The 17,643-nt window shown below is 34.8% G+C and overlaps 2 protein-coding genes across 2 annotated transcripts; one reads left to right on the top strand and one right to left on the bottom strand.

Moving 5' to 3' along the window:
* Positions 1 to 1,578: 1,578 nt before the first annotated feature.
* Positions 1,579 to 3,870, bottom strand: LOC139883694 (G-type lectin S-receptor-like serine/threonine-protein kinase SD3-1). The gene has a single exon (XM_071867835.1). The coding sequence runs from the start codon at positions 3,868 to 3,870 to the stop codon at positions 1,579 to 1,581; it is 2,292 nt and encodes a 763-aa protein (XP_071723936.1).
* Positions 3,871 to 13,994: 10,124 nt separating this feature from the next.
* Positions 13,995 to 15,989, top strand: LOC139883696 (zinc finger CCCH domain-containing protein 30). The gene has a single exon (XM_071867836.1). It carries the CDS (start codon positions 13,995 to 13,997, stop codon positions 15,987 to 15,989), a length of 1,995 nt encoding a protein of 664 aa, XP_071723937.1.
* Positions 15,990 to 17,643: the final 1,654 nt, after the last annotated feature.

Genomic DNA, 17,643 nt, shown 5'->3' with positions numbered 1-17,643 from the left:
AGAACAATGGCTCCTAGAGAATGGTGGGATTTCTATGGGGACAAGTGTCCAGAATTAAAGAGGTTTTCTATTCGAGTTCTTAGCTTAACTTGCACCTCTTTTGGATGTGAACGAAATTGGAGTGCATTTGAAATGGTTCACACAAAGACCAGAAATCGTTTGCATCAAAAGAAGATGAATGATTTAGTTTATGTCATGTACAACTTAAAGTTAACAAGCAATGAAGGAAAAAGAACATCTGCTCTTGCTCTTGATTTTGATGAGATTGAGTCGGATAATGAATGGATAATAAATAACGAAACGGAAGATGATGTTAATGTTGGGGTTGCCGATGACGATGATGGTGAAGGTATTCAAATTATTGGAGTTATTGAAAACGATGAAGTTCCACAAAACGACGAGAATGCAAACAATGATTTTAACATTGATGAAAGTGATGGGGATTTTACTAATGTGCCATTGGATGAAGATCCTGAGGATGATTCTAATTCAGTTGGTGATGATAGTGACAAAGGATTGGATGATCTTGCCTGATTTCTTTTAAAATTTGCTTTTAGTTAGTTTCGTAACTCGTAAGGACATCTGTTTTAGTTATTTCTCTCTAGACCTATCTTCTAATTATTTTCTATGGAATGGTAACGTTAATTAAGTTTCTAGACATATAAGTATGAATTTCTTTATTTTTATTTTTTAGTTCAACTGTAAATTTTACATTCGGTAAACTCTTACGGGTTAGCGAGTCGAGTTTGCCGAGTCGAGTCTACGTCCCCTAAACGAGTCTACGTAGACTCTCGAGTTTGACAACCTTGGTTCCATCCAGCCTACAACTCGGAAAGATATGTTCTCAACAACCCTTCAACTCAAAAGGTTCCAACGAGCCTACAACTCTGATTAATCTCAACAAGCCTACAACTCAGAAGGAGAAAACAAGCCTACAAATCTAAGGTTCCAGCTAATCTACAACTCGGAATGGTTTCATCCAGCCTACAACTCGGATCTGAATGATCTCAACAAGCCTGCAACTCGAAAGATTCCAACAAGCCTACAACACTGAAATTTCTGAACAAGTCTAAAACTCGAAAAGGTGTCAACAAGACTACAACTAGAAATTGTGCCAACAAGCCTACAAGACGGAATGTTCCAACCAGTTTACAACTCGGAAAGGTATGACCTCAACAAGCCTGCAACTCGAAAGTTTCCAACAAGCCTACAACCCCGAACTTTATCAACAAGCCTACAACTCGGAACTTTCTTGATAAGCCTACAACTCAGGATGGGCCCAACAATCCTGCAACTCGGAACAGTAAGATCTTAACAAGCCTGTAGCTCAAAACATTTCCAACAAGTCTACAACTCGGAATATTCTCAACAATCCTACAATTCTGAAAGCTCCTCTCTAATGCCATAGCTATTGCATAGTCAGAGTCCTACTAAAATTACAAAAGTAAAGTCAAATCGATATGAAATGAAATTTTCAAGGCATATTTTCTGGTAGATCCTTGAAATTTGATTACACTAGCAATTGAGTCCTTTAACTTTACTTTGCCACGGCTGGGTCTTCAAGCTTTCATTCTGTTATTACTCCAGGTCCTCATCCTGCTCTTCAGGTGGGGTTTCTCGGAAATTAAGCGGAGGCGGCGGCGGATCAACTGTCAATGTTCCTTCCAAAACCTTAACTACCTCCCCCATTGACGGTCTCATGTGTATATTCTGTTGAACACACCAAAACGCAATCCTCAGACAACGCTCCAGCTCACTAAAATCCACGTCAGCACCACCATCTATTAATCTTTTATCTACCACGTTTTCAGCTCGCCCTTCAATCCATTCTCGATAACTCCATTCGCAGATATCTTTGTTTTCTTGACATCCACTCAACAGTGTCAACACCATCTTACCGAAATCCTCCACATCTTTCTCTGCAGAAGCTTCTTCTTCTTTCAAACCGAATTCAGTTAACTTGGTTTCCAAGTTTTCGTCCAAGACAACATTCTCAATTTTCAAATCCCCATGGCTTATAAACTCCCTACACTCTGTATGCAAATAACAAATGGCTCTTGCCACACTCAAGCATATCTCAACTCGCTTTTGCCAAGTCAGCAGCTTCCTCTTGCTCCTCAGCTTACAGTCTCCTCCCATATGGTTCTGAAGAGAGCCGTTCTTAGCATATTCGTAAACTAAATATCTGTGACCAAGCTCACAACAGTAGCCTTTTAGCTTGACGAGATTTTTGTGATGAATGTTTCCTATCTTCAACACCGCGTTTCGGAACTTTCTTTCTTCGGCAACTTCCTGTTCCAGCATTTTGATTGTTACCGGTTGGTTACTGTCTATAGTACCTTTAAATGTCGTCGGCCCAGTTTGATGCTTGAAATTCTCTGTGATTTGCTTGATTTCGTCGAAAGATAGCGTGATTAATCCCTTTGAGTTCCGTAAGGCTGAAGCAGCTTCCTTCTGTCTCCGGTAGATGTAGAAACAAGTTCCGACCTGAATTATGATAAAGACGAGGAACGCGCCTGCGGCCACTGCAACAAGACAGGGAAGCTTCAAGCTATTCGACTTCTTATCCAGCGGAGAACTCGGTGACGAGTTAATCGGATTCCGAAAAACACTTGGATCCACAGCCACTGGATTAGCACACTGCTTAATATATGATACGGAACTTAGAGAAGGATCTGAATAACCAGTAACATAACGAGTCGTCATCATTTTGCATTTTGCATTTCCTTCATTTGTAAACGTCACAGCTGTACAGTGGCGATCATGTTTACACAGAGCTTTACATTGATGTAAGTTAGCTTGGGAGAACGAATCATTCACTGGATAAAAACCATAAACGTGCGTATGATTAAATATATCCAAACTTGAATTAGATCCACATTCCTCCTCTTTATATGGAACCAAACATTTCGAGTGTCCACCTGTCGATGCCTGATCATATGGGCATTTGCATTCTGGAAAACCAGTTGCGTTAAATACACAGAATCCATGCTCACCACAAGTTGCAAACACATTGCATTGATTTTCAACAGCTTGCCATACTATTCTCCACGAATTTGAATCTTTCGTCCACGAGTACATCCTCAGATTTCCATCAGCATCCAGCCTAAGAAACCGGAATTTCACCGTATCATTATGATCATCTCCGTAAACGGACCATAACGGGGTTTTCAAAGTTCCATCCAACAGTTGAAATACTCCATTGGATGTGAGAACAGCTCTGACATTGGAAGCATTGGGGTTTTTGCTTGTCCAGTAAGTAATATCACTTTCCCATCTTAACTGCAACTGGCCTGACGTGTTGAAGTGAAGACTATAATAACTTGTCATCGAGGTTCTGCTCGTCGCTCGAAGTGTTTTGTTGACTGATAAGTTCTGGCCAGGAAGAATTGTATCTGATGGAGTGTCAAAGCTTTGCCAAACAATGGATCCTTTATCGTTAAGTAACACAAGGTTGCCATCATCTCGGAGAAAAGCCGAAGAAGCTACAGATAACTGACTTGTTTTGGAAGTCCACACAGATTGGCCATTTAAGGAATCATACAAAACCAGCTCCCCATTTTCGGTAAGCTGGAAAAAAGACTGGTTGCTCACAGAAATTTCCGGTCCGGCTACCCAAACCACGGTCTGTTCATAGGTAGGGACGTGTTTGGAATTGATACTAATGCCAATGCCAAACCAGTTAGGCAGATCAGAATGATTAAAGTATCCAAGGGAGAAATCGCCATTGGAGGAAACCCAGAACTTGTTTTCGGCAACAGACAGTTTTGAACCCAATGGAATTTGTGAAAGTGAAACAACAATATGAAGTAGCATGAACCCAACAGAGACATATAGCAGGAAATGTGAATTCAAGTCCAGTTGAACCATATTTTCTACAGAGAATCAACACAAAGTGTCCACTTTAAAAGCCTCTCAAGCATCTAAACATGGTTATGATCATTGAACTGCACCAATGGAACACAATATGTGAGGAAAAAGCAAGAAAGCTCAAAATTTTCTAATGCCAAACACATTGCAGCAAAGTTTACAGAACAAAGTAGTCAAGATTTAGACAAAAGAAGTAAATTTAACTCAAATTGAACACAACAAAATCTAAAAGTACAGAACAAAGTACTCAGAAGTATGTATGGTACCTTATAAGAGGAAGTAGCCGGCACTTAGACAAAAACTACAGATACTTGAGAGAGTCATTTTGCTGGGCCCATTGAAATAACATCAATCAAAAAACACTTGTCTGAAGCAGCAAATGTTTCGACAGGTGACCAAATGAATTAAATACTTGAAGAAATCAAACTCAATTAGGTGACATTTATGACCTGTAAAGGAATAAAAAAATGGACTTTGAGCAGGTGGAGAAGAGAAAAATCAATGGATTACACTCACTTTTCAGCATGAAAATGGGACCCAAAATTAAAAATTTAGGCTTGCTCGATATTGTGGGTTACAGAAATTTTCTGGAGAGTACAATTACAATCACTTTCAGGGCATGAAAAAAAGCTGAGATTTTTGAGATTCTTAAAAAACTACTACAAGCCAAAGAGTGATTGAAGAAAGCAAGATCTACAAATCTGGTTTCTATTCAAGCCATTTAACAAATTTTCTTTTTTCAGTGAAAAACTTTTAGCTATGGAAACAAACAAAGGAAAAAAAAATAGACCCACTACTTAGAAGAAGGTAAAATGTTGAATCAAGTGGGAGCTTTTAGCTCAGAGATAGGAAAAAGACGAGCTTTTTTAGCTTTAGATGAATTGGGGAATTTGAATGGACAAGATTATGATGAGAAGGAGAAGAAAAAAAATGTGTGATTTAAGGAAGATGAGATTTGATCATTCCATGGGAATTTGTTTCATAACAATGTCGGTTTGATTATTTAGTTCTAGAGAAAGACTAAGCGAGGAATCTGACAGGAAGAGGAGAAAAGCGAATGAACATGAATGATGGTATGTTTGTGTTTGTGTTTGTGTTTGTGTGTGAAACTAAGCTCTGAAGGCTTTGACTGTGGAGTGTGCGACTGTACTGATAGTGGGGTACAAACAGGCTAAAAATCAATTCTTATTACTCCCTCCGTTTTAAAATAGATGCAAATTTTTTAATACAAATCTATTTTGAGACGAAGATAGTAATATTTTTCATTTCAAAAGTTTTCATTTTCAAAAAAAAAAATTGGTTATTAAGAACTACTCATAATTTGGCCTTTTATCATGAAAATGTTCCTGCTTATTTAGGTCAATCAAATAACATTTGAAGTTGTTTTTTAAAAATGCACATATGAAAATTGGTCAAAATTTTGAATTTTCTTAAATTTGTAAGATACCTTACAATGACGTACGTCAAACTCATACCGAAAATCGCACACACAAAGTCTGAAAATAACCAAAACATCCCTCAAATTATGATATTCTCGTCACTTTTAAGGGTAAATTAGTCATTTTTTACCATTGGTATATACGATCTTTTGTATGAATTTAGCATGACTTAATAAAATAAATGTACCAACTGACAAACAGTTCGCTAGCTAGAAATAGACAACTCACTAAGATTTCATTCATTTTGTGTCAGGAATGTGCTTCGTCTTTTTCAGACAATTTATAAAAAAAATGTGTTTTTGTCATTTTTAGTAAAACCACGATTTTCAAAATTATCTGGAGCAAAACAAAATACCTTCCAGACACAAAACAAACAAAATTTAAAGTTAAAAAATATATGATCATAATGTGAGGCATGCTTCATTTACATCCGGATTTTATACATACGTATACATTAGTTACTTTTTGACTATTTTTACCCTTAAATGGGAAAATAAAAATTGAAAAAGTAAAGGGTAGAATCATAAATGACATGGGAATGTATAAGGATGTATGCAAACAACAAGATGTACGCCAATCCATTTTCAATAAATAACTTAAATCCTAAAAATCGAAGAAATGTTTGATGGGAGTGTACGAAATATCGCTATATATTTCCTGTAATCCCGACCAAATTATTCTGATTAATTTGTAGGCACTTTCATGAAGATCCATCATTTCCACCCAATGGTGGAGTTAGAAAAAATAATTCACGGATCAAAATTTAGATAATATCTAAATACACATATTTTATTATAATTTTTATATATTTATAATTTAAAATTGTCTAATTTTATTATTAATTATGTCAAATATATGTATATTGAATGAATCTTTCATCGAGAGATGGAAATAATAATTAATAAATTGATTAAAATTCTTTTAGCATGTGTTAATTTATTTTTAAATTTTTTAGAGTTATATATAAACATTAATATTTAGAGGACTAAAAGAAATTCCAAATCTTTATGGGAGTCAATTAATCCCTAATCACTCACACTGTTTCCATCTTATGGATTATTATATAATAACAGGTAGAGAAAACTTTAACATATAAACAAAGTAACAAACACACAAAATTTACATTTCTTAACAAGATTAAATAAAAATATATAACGCAGGTAAACTTAGACTAACAATGAGCATATACTCAGGCATAGTTGATAGTAGCTTCAATGGAGATATATATTATGCCCTACCAAAGGTTCAACATCTTGGATGGTTTAAATTATTAATTAGTTTTGGAAAACATCATACTCATATTTCTTTATTTAGAAAAAAAAGAAAAAAGTAATTAAGGAAAGCGTTAAATTTTGATTTAGGAAAAGATCAGAGAATATTTCTCCCTCTTTACAACAATAATAATAAAGCATTCAGGAAAAGCTCATCTGATTGGTTTTCAAGGATGGCGGCGTTCACACGTGTGGCGCAACAATCACGTTCATTTTCCTCTTGACTTGAACATCTTATATGTATGCGTTCGGGTCCGGTCAGATCCGACTGATTCAACCCGTAGTCATCAGGAACCAGGAATATAGGAGTATTGGCTACTATAGACAGGATAAGATTTGTGAATTAGATTTAGTAGTTAGGTTAGGTGATCAGTGTACATCAGAGAATGATGTAAAACTCATATATAAGTACCCATTTCATTCCAATGGGCAAAATTAAGTCGTTTGTCCGTCATGTTTGATTTTCGAGGCTATATTATTTTTCATGTTTTATTTTGAATCTTTAATTCTTATATTTAATACGTCATTAGCATATTTAATTTCTCATGATTAATATCCGTTAAAAATTACATATGTGTCGATTTAGACGAATCACATCAAAACATATGTCATCAACGTGGCTAAACAATCCACGTCAGCTTAGCTGATATGAATAACTTATTATACAGTACACATACTCCTCTTTCCGAACAAAAGAAATATATTTCTTCTCAGATCACAAATATATACTCGATTTAGTATTTACCCGCTCATTATCAAACAGTGAATTGGAATTTAGACTAGGCGAGGAGGGGACCGGCCGACAATGAGTAAACTCCGGCGACGTAAGCAGTTTTCGGCAACAAAAAAACTGGTCAGAGCCCATCAAATTTTGGTTCCTTGTTGACATTCTTTAACGTCGCAAGCCGGTCTCCACGAAGCTATGATCATTGGAAGGATTTGGTTGGAAGATCTGACCAAATTCTTCTTCGTTCATGATTTAAGATTTATGTTCAATTTGGATTTTTTTTCTGATAATGAGCGAGTCGGGTTTCTTTTGTGTGTAATTCGATTTCTGACTTTACTTGGTTTTGGTCTGTTTGGGAAGATGGAATCCAATTACGAAATCAACTCGTTTAGTGAGAAGCTAACATGATGTGTATAAATTGGTCTACGTATTTGATACGTATCACGATTTTATTGGTTATATTAGACACATATACAACATTTAACGAACGTTAACCATGAAGGACTAAATACCCTAACAAAATATCAAATATAAGAATTAAAGACCCAAAATAAAACATAAAATATAATGTAACCTCGTAAATCAAACATGATGACCAACGGCTTACTTTTGCTCTTTCCAATATATGTGTTGTGTTGTTTAAGATTTTTCACATTTAACCTCAAAAGGAAAAAAGATTTTTCACATTTAACTTGAGATTTTTTTTAAACATTCTTTTTTAAAGAATCAAGACATTTTTAGCAAAATGTGACTAGTGATCATTTGTTTTCTTTTTTTTTAACTTTCATGTTCAGGAAAGTGAAATAACACATTTGTTGGTAAGTTATTTTCGATCAATTCTCTTATGACTGTATTTAGCCACGGTTTTCAAACAAGTCGATGCTAAGTAAGACATTTTAGCGTTTTTCTATAAAGCGGTGCAAAATATGATATTTTGTCACGGTTCTTATGAAATCGCTGCAAATAGCTAAAAAGACTTAAAATTCCACAATTTTAAATTGCCACCGACATCATGTTAAGAAATATGCCACTTACATTTTCCTATCAATAAGTTTGCTAATATCGTTAGTCATTTACAATTTCTATGTCACTACTTCGTTAAATCGTATAACATGACATAATTAACTAATCATACGATGATATGATATGTGTCAGATGGCATGTTAAATTGTCACGCCGGCAAGTCCATGTTGAATGGCATTAAATTGCCATGGTGGGAAAGAGGGAGGAAAAATCCCCAAAAGGGAGATGAGAAAAAGCAAGATGGGAAGTAAATCTTGACATGCGGAGGTCAAAAATAAAAGTACATCCCGACCACCGTCGGTATAGGACGGGCGGTTTCCTTTGGAGATTGTAGCTTTCAATGATTTCCTTTTAGTAATCTCCCTTCTTTCCATATAAAAAATAAAAATAAAAATAAAAATACATGAACAAATTGTTGCTTCAAAAAAAATGTTATATTAATTCCTTTGGTTCAAGCCCATCGGCTAACTTTACCCTGCCTTTTCGCGACATCATGACTCTACCATGACTGGGCTTTTCCTTTTTTTATAATTCTGGATGGGCTTGGGCCTTTCATTGACCATTAAATTCATCCTTTGATAATTTAATTGTCTGCACATTTGGGGAATATGACTATCGGCTTACATTTTAAAGCTGAAAGTTTGATTGAAATTGGCCGGTTCGATTCTAAGTTGATGAGATTAGGTCGATTCGGTAGAAATAGATTGATTCATTCCGATTCTAGTCGATATTAACATATCAAATCAACGATAGATTAATGTTTTTGAAACAAAATTGGAGCAATCAATCGGTTGTAATCAGTTTAAGTTCGATTCAATTCATTTACATTGATTGCATGAAATCAGTTGGATAACCAATTATTTCCCCGGTTATATGTAAATTAAAACAACAATTAGCAATAGTTTTTCCCATCTATAAAAGCTTTCTTGATATGTTCATAAATGAGCCTCTTGCTCGAATGAAAGCGACTCATCATCAATGTCTTCGAATTTAAACTGTTAAACAAAAAGCCATGCACGATGGATATATATATATATATATATATACATACTATATATACAGTGAACAATTGTTTTCATTTTTCACTAATAAATATGTTAAATATTCATTCATGAACTGTTGTTTTCTTCATCTATATAGTACTACTAGCAAGTAAAAAATGGAAGAGAAGAGAAAAATAGAATATATTAATGCTAGATTATTGTAGCCGTCCGAACAACCACACTCCGCCGCGTGTGACGGTGAGACCCACCTTGGTCCCCTTGTTAGGACGCTGGAGAAAGCCGCCCATTTCTTTTTTTCACGTCACAGTCCTATAGCAAGAATATATAAAATGTTTGTAAATATAATTAATCCCTGGTGGTTTTCTTTTTAAAATATATATATATATATGTGTGTACATATATGCATATAGTAGAATCCGATAAGATTGTGACGGTCGACATAGAATTTGTTCTCCTTCCATGTTTACATCACATTAATATAACTATGGAAGACGAGATAATTGAAGAGATGGCGAAGGAGAATCCAACAAATTACGGCCTTTCTATTTTTCCATTAATATTAAAATTATTTTCATATCAAACAAATCAATAGTATTTTCATTAAATTAACAATTCTATATATACATATACTCAATGATTTAATTTAGTACTGTCACGTCACATCTCACAAGTGTAGTGTCATTCGTTGCTCATTCGAGTTACAGTTCAGTGGGATAATTGTAATCGGTCTCAGTAAAAGTTGTGGAGCCAAAATAAAAATTTCATTGACTTGTAGTAATAGAAAGTTTTCTGTGAATGAACATAAGTACATAATGCGTAGTTTAAGTATGATTTCTGAAGTTTAATGTCCCGGAATCACATGTTAAGCTTGAAAGTTTATGCAGTACATAGAAATAAATAGAATTAAACTAGCATTATCCATTGCGATAAGTTAGCAGTATTAGAGAGTTATGAATATTATCTGGGCTGCCACATATAATGCAACTAAAAAAAAAATTATGCATCCTATATGAAATACGTCATTATTTATATCGTACATTATATTTTAATATATGTGAAATTTTTTATATTATTTGGCATGTAAACTATTAATTGTAATTTTTATCAAAAGAAAAAACTATTAATATATTAATCGTAATTAATCAAACAATTATTTTGAACTAAAACTATAAATATAAATCTTATCAATAAAATTAAATTGCTTCAAATATATATTTTATTGTCGAATCGAGTTTAGGTACTTGTCTATTTATTTTTTACTCTATTTATTACAAATAAAAAATTAGATATAAAATTATAATAGAACTACAAATTTTAAAATAACTCAAAATAATTATAATGAGTTTGTTATGCATTCTTAATTAAGTCAACTTTTAATAAATATGTGTAAAAATGAGGTGTTATATCATGTAAATTTTAAATTAAATAACTCTGGTCTATAGGTGCATTTTATTAAAAAAATTCAAATTAACTGCAAAAGCTCTAATTCATTGAAAATGAAGGCTCCAAGTCATTTTTGGTAATGAAAAATATACCTATTTCCGCATCAAAATATTATATATTTTGATGAAATTAAAATATCGTTTAATAAATTACTCATATATCTTTAAATACATGTTTTTTATTTTTATATAAATTACATATTATATAGGATGAAAGGTATATATTTAGAGACGGTATTAATTAACAACTTTTATTGAAATACTAAAGAGGATTCGTGTAAACGACATTCTAACTCATACGTATAATTCTGAAATAGTAGTAGAAAGGGGCAGAGTTAGTTGACATGTCGCTCCAAGTTCATTTATCTCTTCGGTCCATGATTTGGCGATTTGCACCCTACTGACATAACAATACCCCATGTACTCAATTAGCCATGCTGCCATTTCAGAAAAAGAAATTAAAGTATTTACTGTACTTTTTTATTTAAATGTTAAAACAAGAATAATAAGTGAAAATTCGGTCCTATATTTTATTGATTTGATAATGATTTAATGGTTGAGGTATCTTCTCCATCTTTAATATATCGAAGGTTTGAATTAAAAAAAAAAAAAAATTGATCATTTTATATATATATTCACATGAATCGAAGAGCAGATGAATTTCCACTTTCAATAAAGAAAAAGACTTGTATAAAGGACAGAGTCATATAAAACTAAAAGAAGAGAATTTAATTGCGTGAATACAAAAAGAGCGAGGACCAACTCACATATTTTCTCTCACTGTTTATTTGAATGTGAAGGCAACTTGTGCGGCTGCTTTTTTTCACATTTTATTTGTGACAATGTGATGGGTGATGGCACCTGGAGTTCCCAATATGTACAATATTAATTTTAATTTTTAAAAGCAAAAAGTTCACGTTTCGAATATTTTATTTTAATAATATATCTCATATTTTCCAATATTTGATCTCACGTGAAAATTCTAAAAATAAGTAAATATAAACCTAAAATAAACTCAATATAAATGAATAAACCGAACTGAAACTTCGGCTCACATCAATTAATCCGTTTGTACTGCTGATGATAATTTTTTATTTTTGTCCATGTTAATTTAATTAAACTAGGATTGACCAAAACCTTCAAGTCCGGTCTAAAATAAAAAAACACGAAATAAAAAGGACTGTGCAGCTTCGTACATCAGTTATTGGTGGACGTCAGTGATTACTCAAATACAACTTAATCGCCCACCACCCACACCACGCGCCCGCGCGCGTTCTCTGACCGGCTAGACCAGTCAACTGCTGCACTTTATACTCACCTAACCGGTCATCTCTTTCCCTTTCCCACAGGCTCAACCGGTCACCCGACAAACTGTGTTTCCGGTATCCAATTGGACTATCTTTAAACTTTTAAAGCAAGTTCCCAAGATCCTCATCCTTACGGAAGGCAGGCGCTCCCCACAATTCGACGCTAGATCCTTTTAATTGTAATTTTTTTTTGAGAATCATATATTTAAATTTTTTATATATAAAAATAAATTTAGAATTTAAAAATTCGACGCACAACCATATAAAAAGGTTCTATGAATAATTTAATAAGTATTTTTAAATTAACTTAAAAACAAGTATTTTTTAAATTAAATTAAAAAAATCGGGATGAAGCAAATTGATTCATAATATATATATATTCTTTTTTGAAAGTTAATATTCATATTTTTGAAGTAGTACTATATAATGATAATAATTTGATCGAGTGCATAAATTAGACAAGTACTGTGTAAAGAAAAATATTAAAAAAGATACTAAAAATTCAAAAAAAAATTATATTAAAATATATAGTACTAATAATAGTCAATAACTAAAAAAAAAACACATAGTCAATAGGTCAAATAAATTATCCACAGTCAAATATATATATATATATAAAATACTGTGACTTCTTTTTATTTTTCCTCCATATATATATAATTTTTTGATGAATCATACTATTATTTTTATTTACAAAAATAAGGAAAATTTGGGTTGAATTTCAATGGAGTTTGATTGACTCACCAAGTAGGTAAAAAAAAAAAAAGGAATTATTACACGACAAAATTAAGCTTGTCTGTCAAAAACCGCATCATCTATCAGACAAATAGCCAATCAAAGATTCGCTGAGTCATCATCGAACAGTAGCTAAGGCTAAACAGACGTTGACATGTTTATCTTCATTCCTTCTCAATTTTACTTTATTACCCTTCACCTAGCACGCGTCCTTATATAATTGGAACATTAAAAGGCCGATCCAATGTATCCTTTTCCATTATAGAGATATTATTTTTCTGATTAATTTATTTTTATTTTTTGCATTTGTAAACTGGAGATGGAAGAAGAAGCAGCCGCTAGCATCTCTCACACTCTCTTCACTCTCACTATTTTCTCGCTCATCAGATTTTCTCGGGAAAATTGATTCCTTTTCTCTTATAGATCTGTGTATTTTCTTCTCATGGGATTTTTTTTCTCACTTTCTTAGCCGGCCAAGAACAACCCGGTAAGATTTTCTGTGAAAAATTAATATAAAAACCTGACCTTTGCTTGACCAAATATCTAGAGATTTATCAAATTATTTACTTTTTATTTATGCTGTTTTTCTCTACCTTCTGTTTGGTTGCCCGGAAAAAACCAGAGAGGCTGAAAGTACTAGTTCTGCTTTTAAGATTTTTTTTTTTTTCATTAATATTTCAGAAGTAAAATCATTTGCTTTATCAGAAAATCTATTAAACCCATCTTCTTCTCCGATCATTGACATAGATTTTTTTTTTCTTTTAAAGATGATGTCAATTTACTGGCTTTGACTTTTATGTCCAAATTATTTGGCCTAAACATAGTACTGTGAGATTATTTTTTCCTTTTCAATTATGTCCTATATATAGCTTAGAAATGGGTTTTTTCCTTACATTTCTATGAATTTATAATTTTTTTTTACTTTGATTTAATTTTTGTGGGATTTTCTAGTGATTATGAAATATTATGTTATGGTCTCTATAGTAATTTATTATTCAGATGATCTGATGCATGTTTATAATCTTGTACTATGTGTTAGTTTAGGACTGATTGTCTAATAATGATTTGATTTTCGTAAACACAGGTTGAGTTGCTAATGGAAGTATGTGCAATGGATCAGAGCGATTAAAACCTCTGCTACCTCCAAATCAATCTCATGTTTTGATTGAATTAGATATGATGAATCATTTGACTGTTGAGACGGAAGATACTTTTGCAAGCCTGCTTGAGCTTGCTGCTAACAACGATGTAGAAGGCTTTAGAAGATCAATCGAGCGCGACCCTTCAGCCGTCGATGAGGCTGGACAATGGTATGGCCGAAAGAAGGGTTCCAAACAGATGGTTAATGAACAAAGAACTCCTCTTATGGTTGCTGCTACGTATGGCAGTCTCGATATAATCAAAATCATCCTATCGTCCTCCGATGCAGACGTAAATTCATCCTGTGGTCTCGATAAGAGCACTGCCCTTCACTGTGCTGCGTCTGGTGGCGCTCTTAACGTTGTAGATGTTGTCAAGCTGCTTTTAGCTGCCGGTGCTGATCCAAACATAGCTGATATCAATGATCATCGCCCTGTCGATGTTATCATTGTTCCTCCGAATCTCCGGCATTGTAGAGGAACACTCGAACAGCTTCTCGCAACTGATTGTCAAGTTTCCGTGCCAAACCTGAGGGTGTCAATATCGAATTCGATATCGCCACCTCCCTCGCCCTCCTTGGAGAATGGGTCACCGATGAAGTTTGTTTCAGAGAAGAAAGAATACCCTATCGATCCATCTCTTCCGGACATCAAGAACAGCATCTACTCTACTGATGAGTTTCGGATGTATTCGTTTAAGGTTCGGCCTTGTTCACGTGCATACTCACATGATTGGACAGAGTGCCCATTTGTTCATCCTGGTGAAAATGCTCGCAGAAGAGATCCTAGAAAGTTCCATTACAGCTGTGTTCCATGTCCCGATTTCCGTAAGGGTGCTTGTAGACGTCAAGACATGTGCGAGTATGCTCATGGTGTTTTTGAGTGCTGGCTACACCCTGCACAGTATCGAACCCGTCTCTGCAAGGATGGTACTAGTTGTGCGCGGAGAGTTTGTTTCTTCGCGCACATGCCTGAGGAACTCCGTCCGTTGTATGTCTCCACAGGATCGGCTGTTCTTTCACCTCGATCGATGGATTTCGCTGCTGCCGCCATGAGTCTCTTGCCAGGTTCTCCATCATCCTCGGTTAATGTCATGTCTCCTTCACCGTTCACTCCACCTATGTCTCCATCTGCCAATAACGCGCCTTGGCCTCAGCCGAATGTTCCGGCTTTGCATCTCCCTGGAAGCAATTTTCAATCTAGTCGGTTGAGGTCCTCCATCAATGCACGCGATATTCCGACGGAGGACTTAAACATGCTGGCAGAATACGATATGCAGAAACAACAACAGCAGCAGCAGCTGTTGAATGAATTGTCTAACTCTCTGAACCGTTCTTCCGGTCGGATGAAGACCCTAACACCGTCGAACCTCGATGATCTATTCTCCACAGAGAGCTTGTCTCCTCGATACTCCGATCGAGAATTGCATGCTGCCGCCGTTTTCTCGCCAACGCATAAGTCCGCCGTCCTCAACCAATTCCAGCAGCAGCAAACTATGCTATCTCCAATTAACACAAACTATTCCCCGAAAAACGCTGACCACCCTCTTTTGCAGGCATCTTTTGGATCATCTGGAAGAATGTCCCCTCGTAATATGGAACCGATCTCGCCTATGAGCTCTCGTATGTCTCTGTTAGCTCAACGCGATAAGCATCAATTTCGCAGCCTCAGCTCCCGGGAACTTGGCTCAAGCTCTGCAGCAGTTGTCGGCTCGCCGGTTAATTCTAGTTCCTGGTCGAAATGGGGAGTCTCTAATAATGGTAAGCCAGACTGGGCTGTTAGCTCAGACGAATTAGGTAAGCTTCGAAGATCGAATTCTTTCGAGCTGGGTAATGGGGAAGAGCCTGATCTTTCATGGGTTCAATCCCTCGTTAAGGAATCTCCAACAGACATGAAAGAGAAGCTTGGAGCACAAGTTTCAGGCGTTTCAGCTACTCCTTCAGAAACCCAAATCGAATCATTGGATCATGCTATGTTAGGAGCATGGCTCGAGCAAGTCCAGCTGGATCAGCTCGTAGTGCAGCAGAACTGAACCGGATTTAGCTCGGAGTACTAGAAAACAGGTTTTGGTTATTACAATTGAGGAATTTTGTTTTCACCATTCATTGTTTTACCTTAGGTGAAAAAAAGGAAAAGAGTGGGAGAAAGGAAAGAAAAAAAAAAAGGAAAACCCTTCTGGGTTTGTTCGAAAAAGATTTAACCCAGGGTAGAAGTTAATTTTTTTTACAACCTCTTACTTACATATTCTATCAGGATTGGAAATATTTTCTTATGATGGATTATTGAGCAGCATGTTTTGCTTCCTATGAAAAACTAAACAAATTTAGTGATATTCATTATTATCCCATGGAGTTTTGTTACTCTTTCAGTCTTTCTGGGTTCATCTGATGAGATTTTGTTTGTTTTTTGGATAGTAGTTTTTATTCATGCGATTAATATTAGCTAATTTTGTCTCTTGCCATCTACTTATCGACTACCCTCTCCCGTTTCATCTCGATGGGGCTTGGAGCCTGACGACATCGGAAAGTTTGTTGGCTATGAGTTGGAAAATATATATATATATATATATATATTTTTCTGAATCAAATGCTACTATTTGATGTTAAATTTTGGGATTATGACTTGTAAATTTTTTAATTGCGTGTTTAGGCTAGAACTAAAATCAAAATTGGTGGCCAAATTGGTCTCACTTTACCAATGAGACAACAGATGGTGATGGTGTGGCCTTGAATAAAAAAATCTCCTTTGTGATCATCACCGTTTTCGTTTTGTTCTGTTTCCTCTCGTCGTTAACAGTAAAAAGAAAATGTAGCATTTTGGATCTCGAGAAAATCATCTCGAAAACTTTTAAAAGGTACATCAAACTCCACTCTAATTGGACGAACAACAATTCATGACTAATTTTGACCAAGGTATGTGTTCGTCTTGTGTCTTGAAAATACTACTACATTTTAAAATGGTGTGTTTTTGCGTTTTCATGGTGTTCGGAACAAAACGGAGCATGTTCCGAATATCAAACTAATACACCCATATTATTTCAACTTCTTACTGGTTTGTAGGCAAAACAATGTGTCGAGGAAAGAAGAATTCCCTATAGATAAATTTTGTTGATCTAATTTTGGTCGTGTTTGGTGGGATTTCCTTGTCATTAGCATCACTTTTGAAAATGTTGTTGCCTCGGGTTCGGGTCTTGACATAATAAAATTCAATGATAGTACTACTGTACTTGTTTTTGAGTGGGATGATGATCGGTGTAGTTGTTAAATTAGGTGCATGTATTTTTAGGTCATGTTACAGTGGCACATTTATTAAGAATCACAAATATAGCTAAATCACAAATGATTTTAAATGGAATTGGTTAGGAAATCAATTTTGATGTGACACATTTCAATAATGTGACACAAGTAATTCAACACTCGTTCTATTTTTATCAAAACTTAAGGACGGTTCACATCGTGAAAATGGGAAGAAAACAATCATTAAGAGCATCACTCACCCCTCATCCTAGCCGTGGGAAAACCAAATAGGAGTTTGAAAATTCTGCGAAAGAAAATATTATTTCCGTCTAAAAATACTTGTCCTTTCTTTTTATATAAAATTACATAAAAAAACTCGATAATTTTGGATGGTAATATAGTACTAGTAAAGAGCGTGATATTTTAGCTCTTTTTTAATTTGCCATGCTT

Source organism: Rutidosis leptorrhynchoides, unplaced genomic scaffold (assembly GCF_046630445.1).
Source record: "Rutidosis leptorrhynchoides isolate AG116_Rl617_1_P2 unplaced genomic scaffold, CSIRO_AGI_Rlap_v1 contig437, whole genome shotgun sequence".
NCBI classification, from domain to species: Eukaryota; Viridiplantae; Streptophyta; class Magnoliopsida; order Asterales; family Asteraceae; genus Rutidosis; species Rutidosis leptorrhynchoides.
Note: the sequence above shows the minus strand (reverse complement) of the source record. Positions and strands in the feature narration are given on the sequence as shown.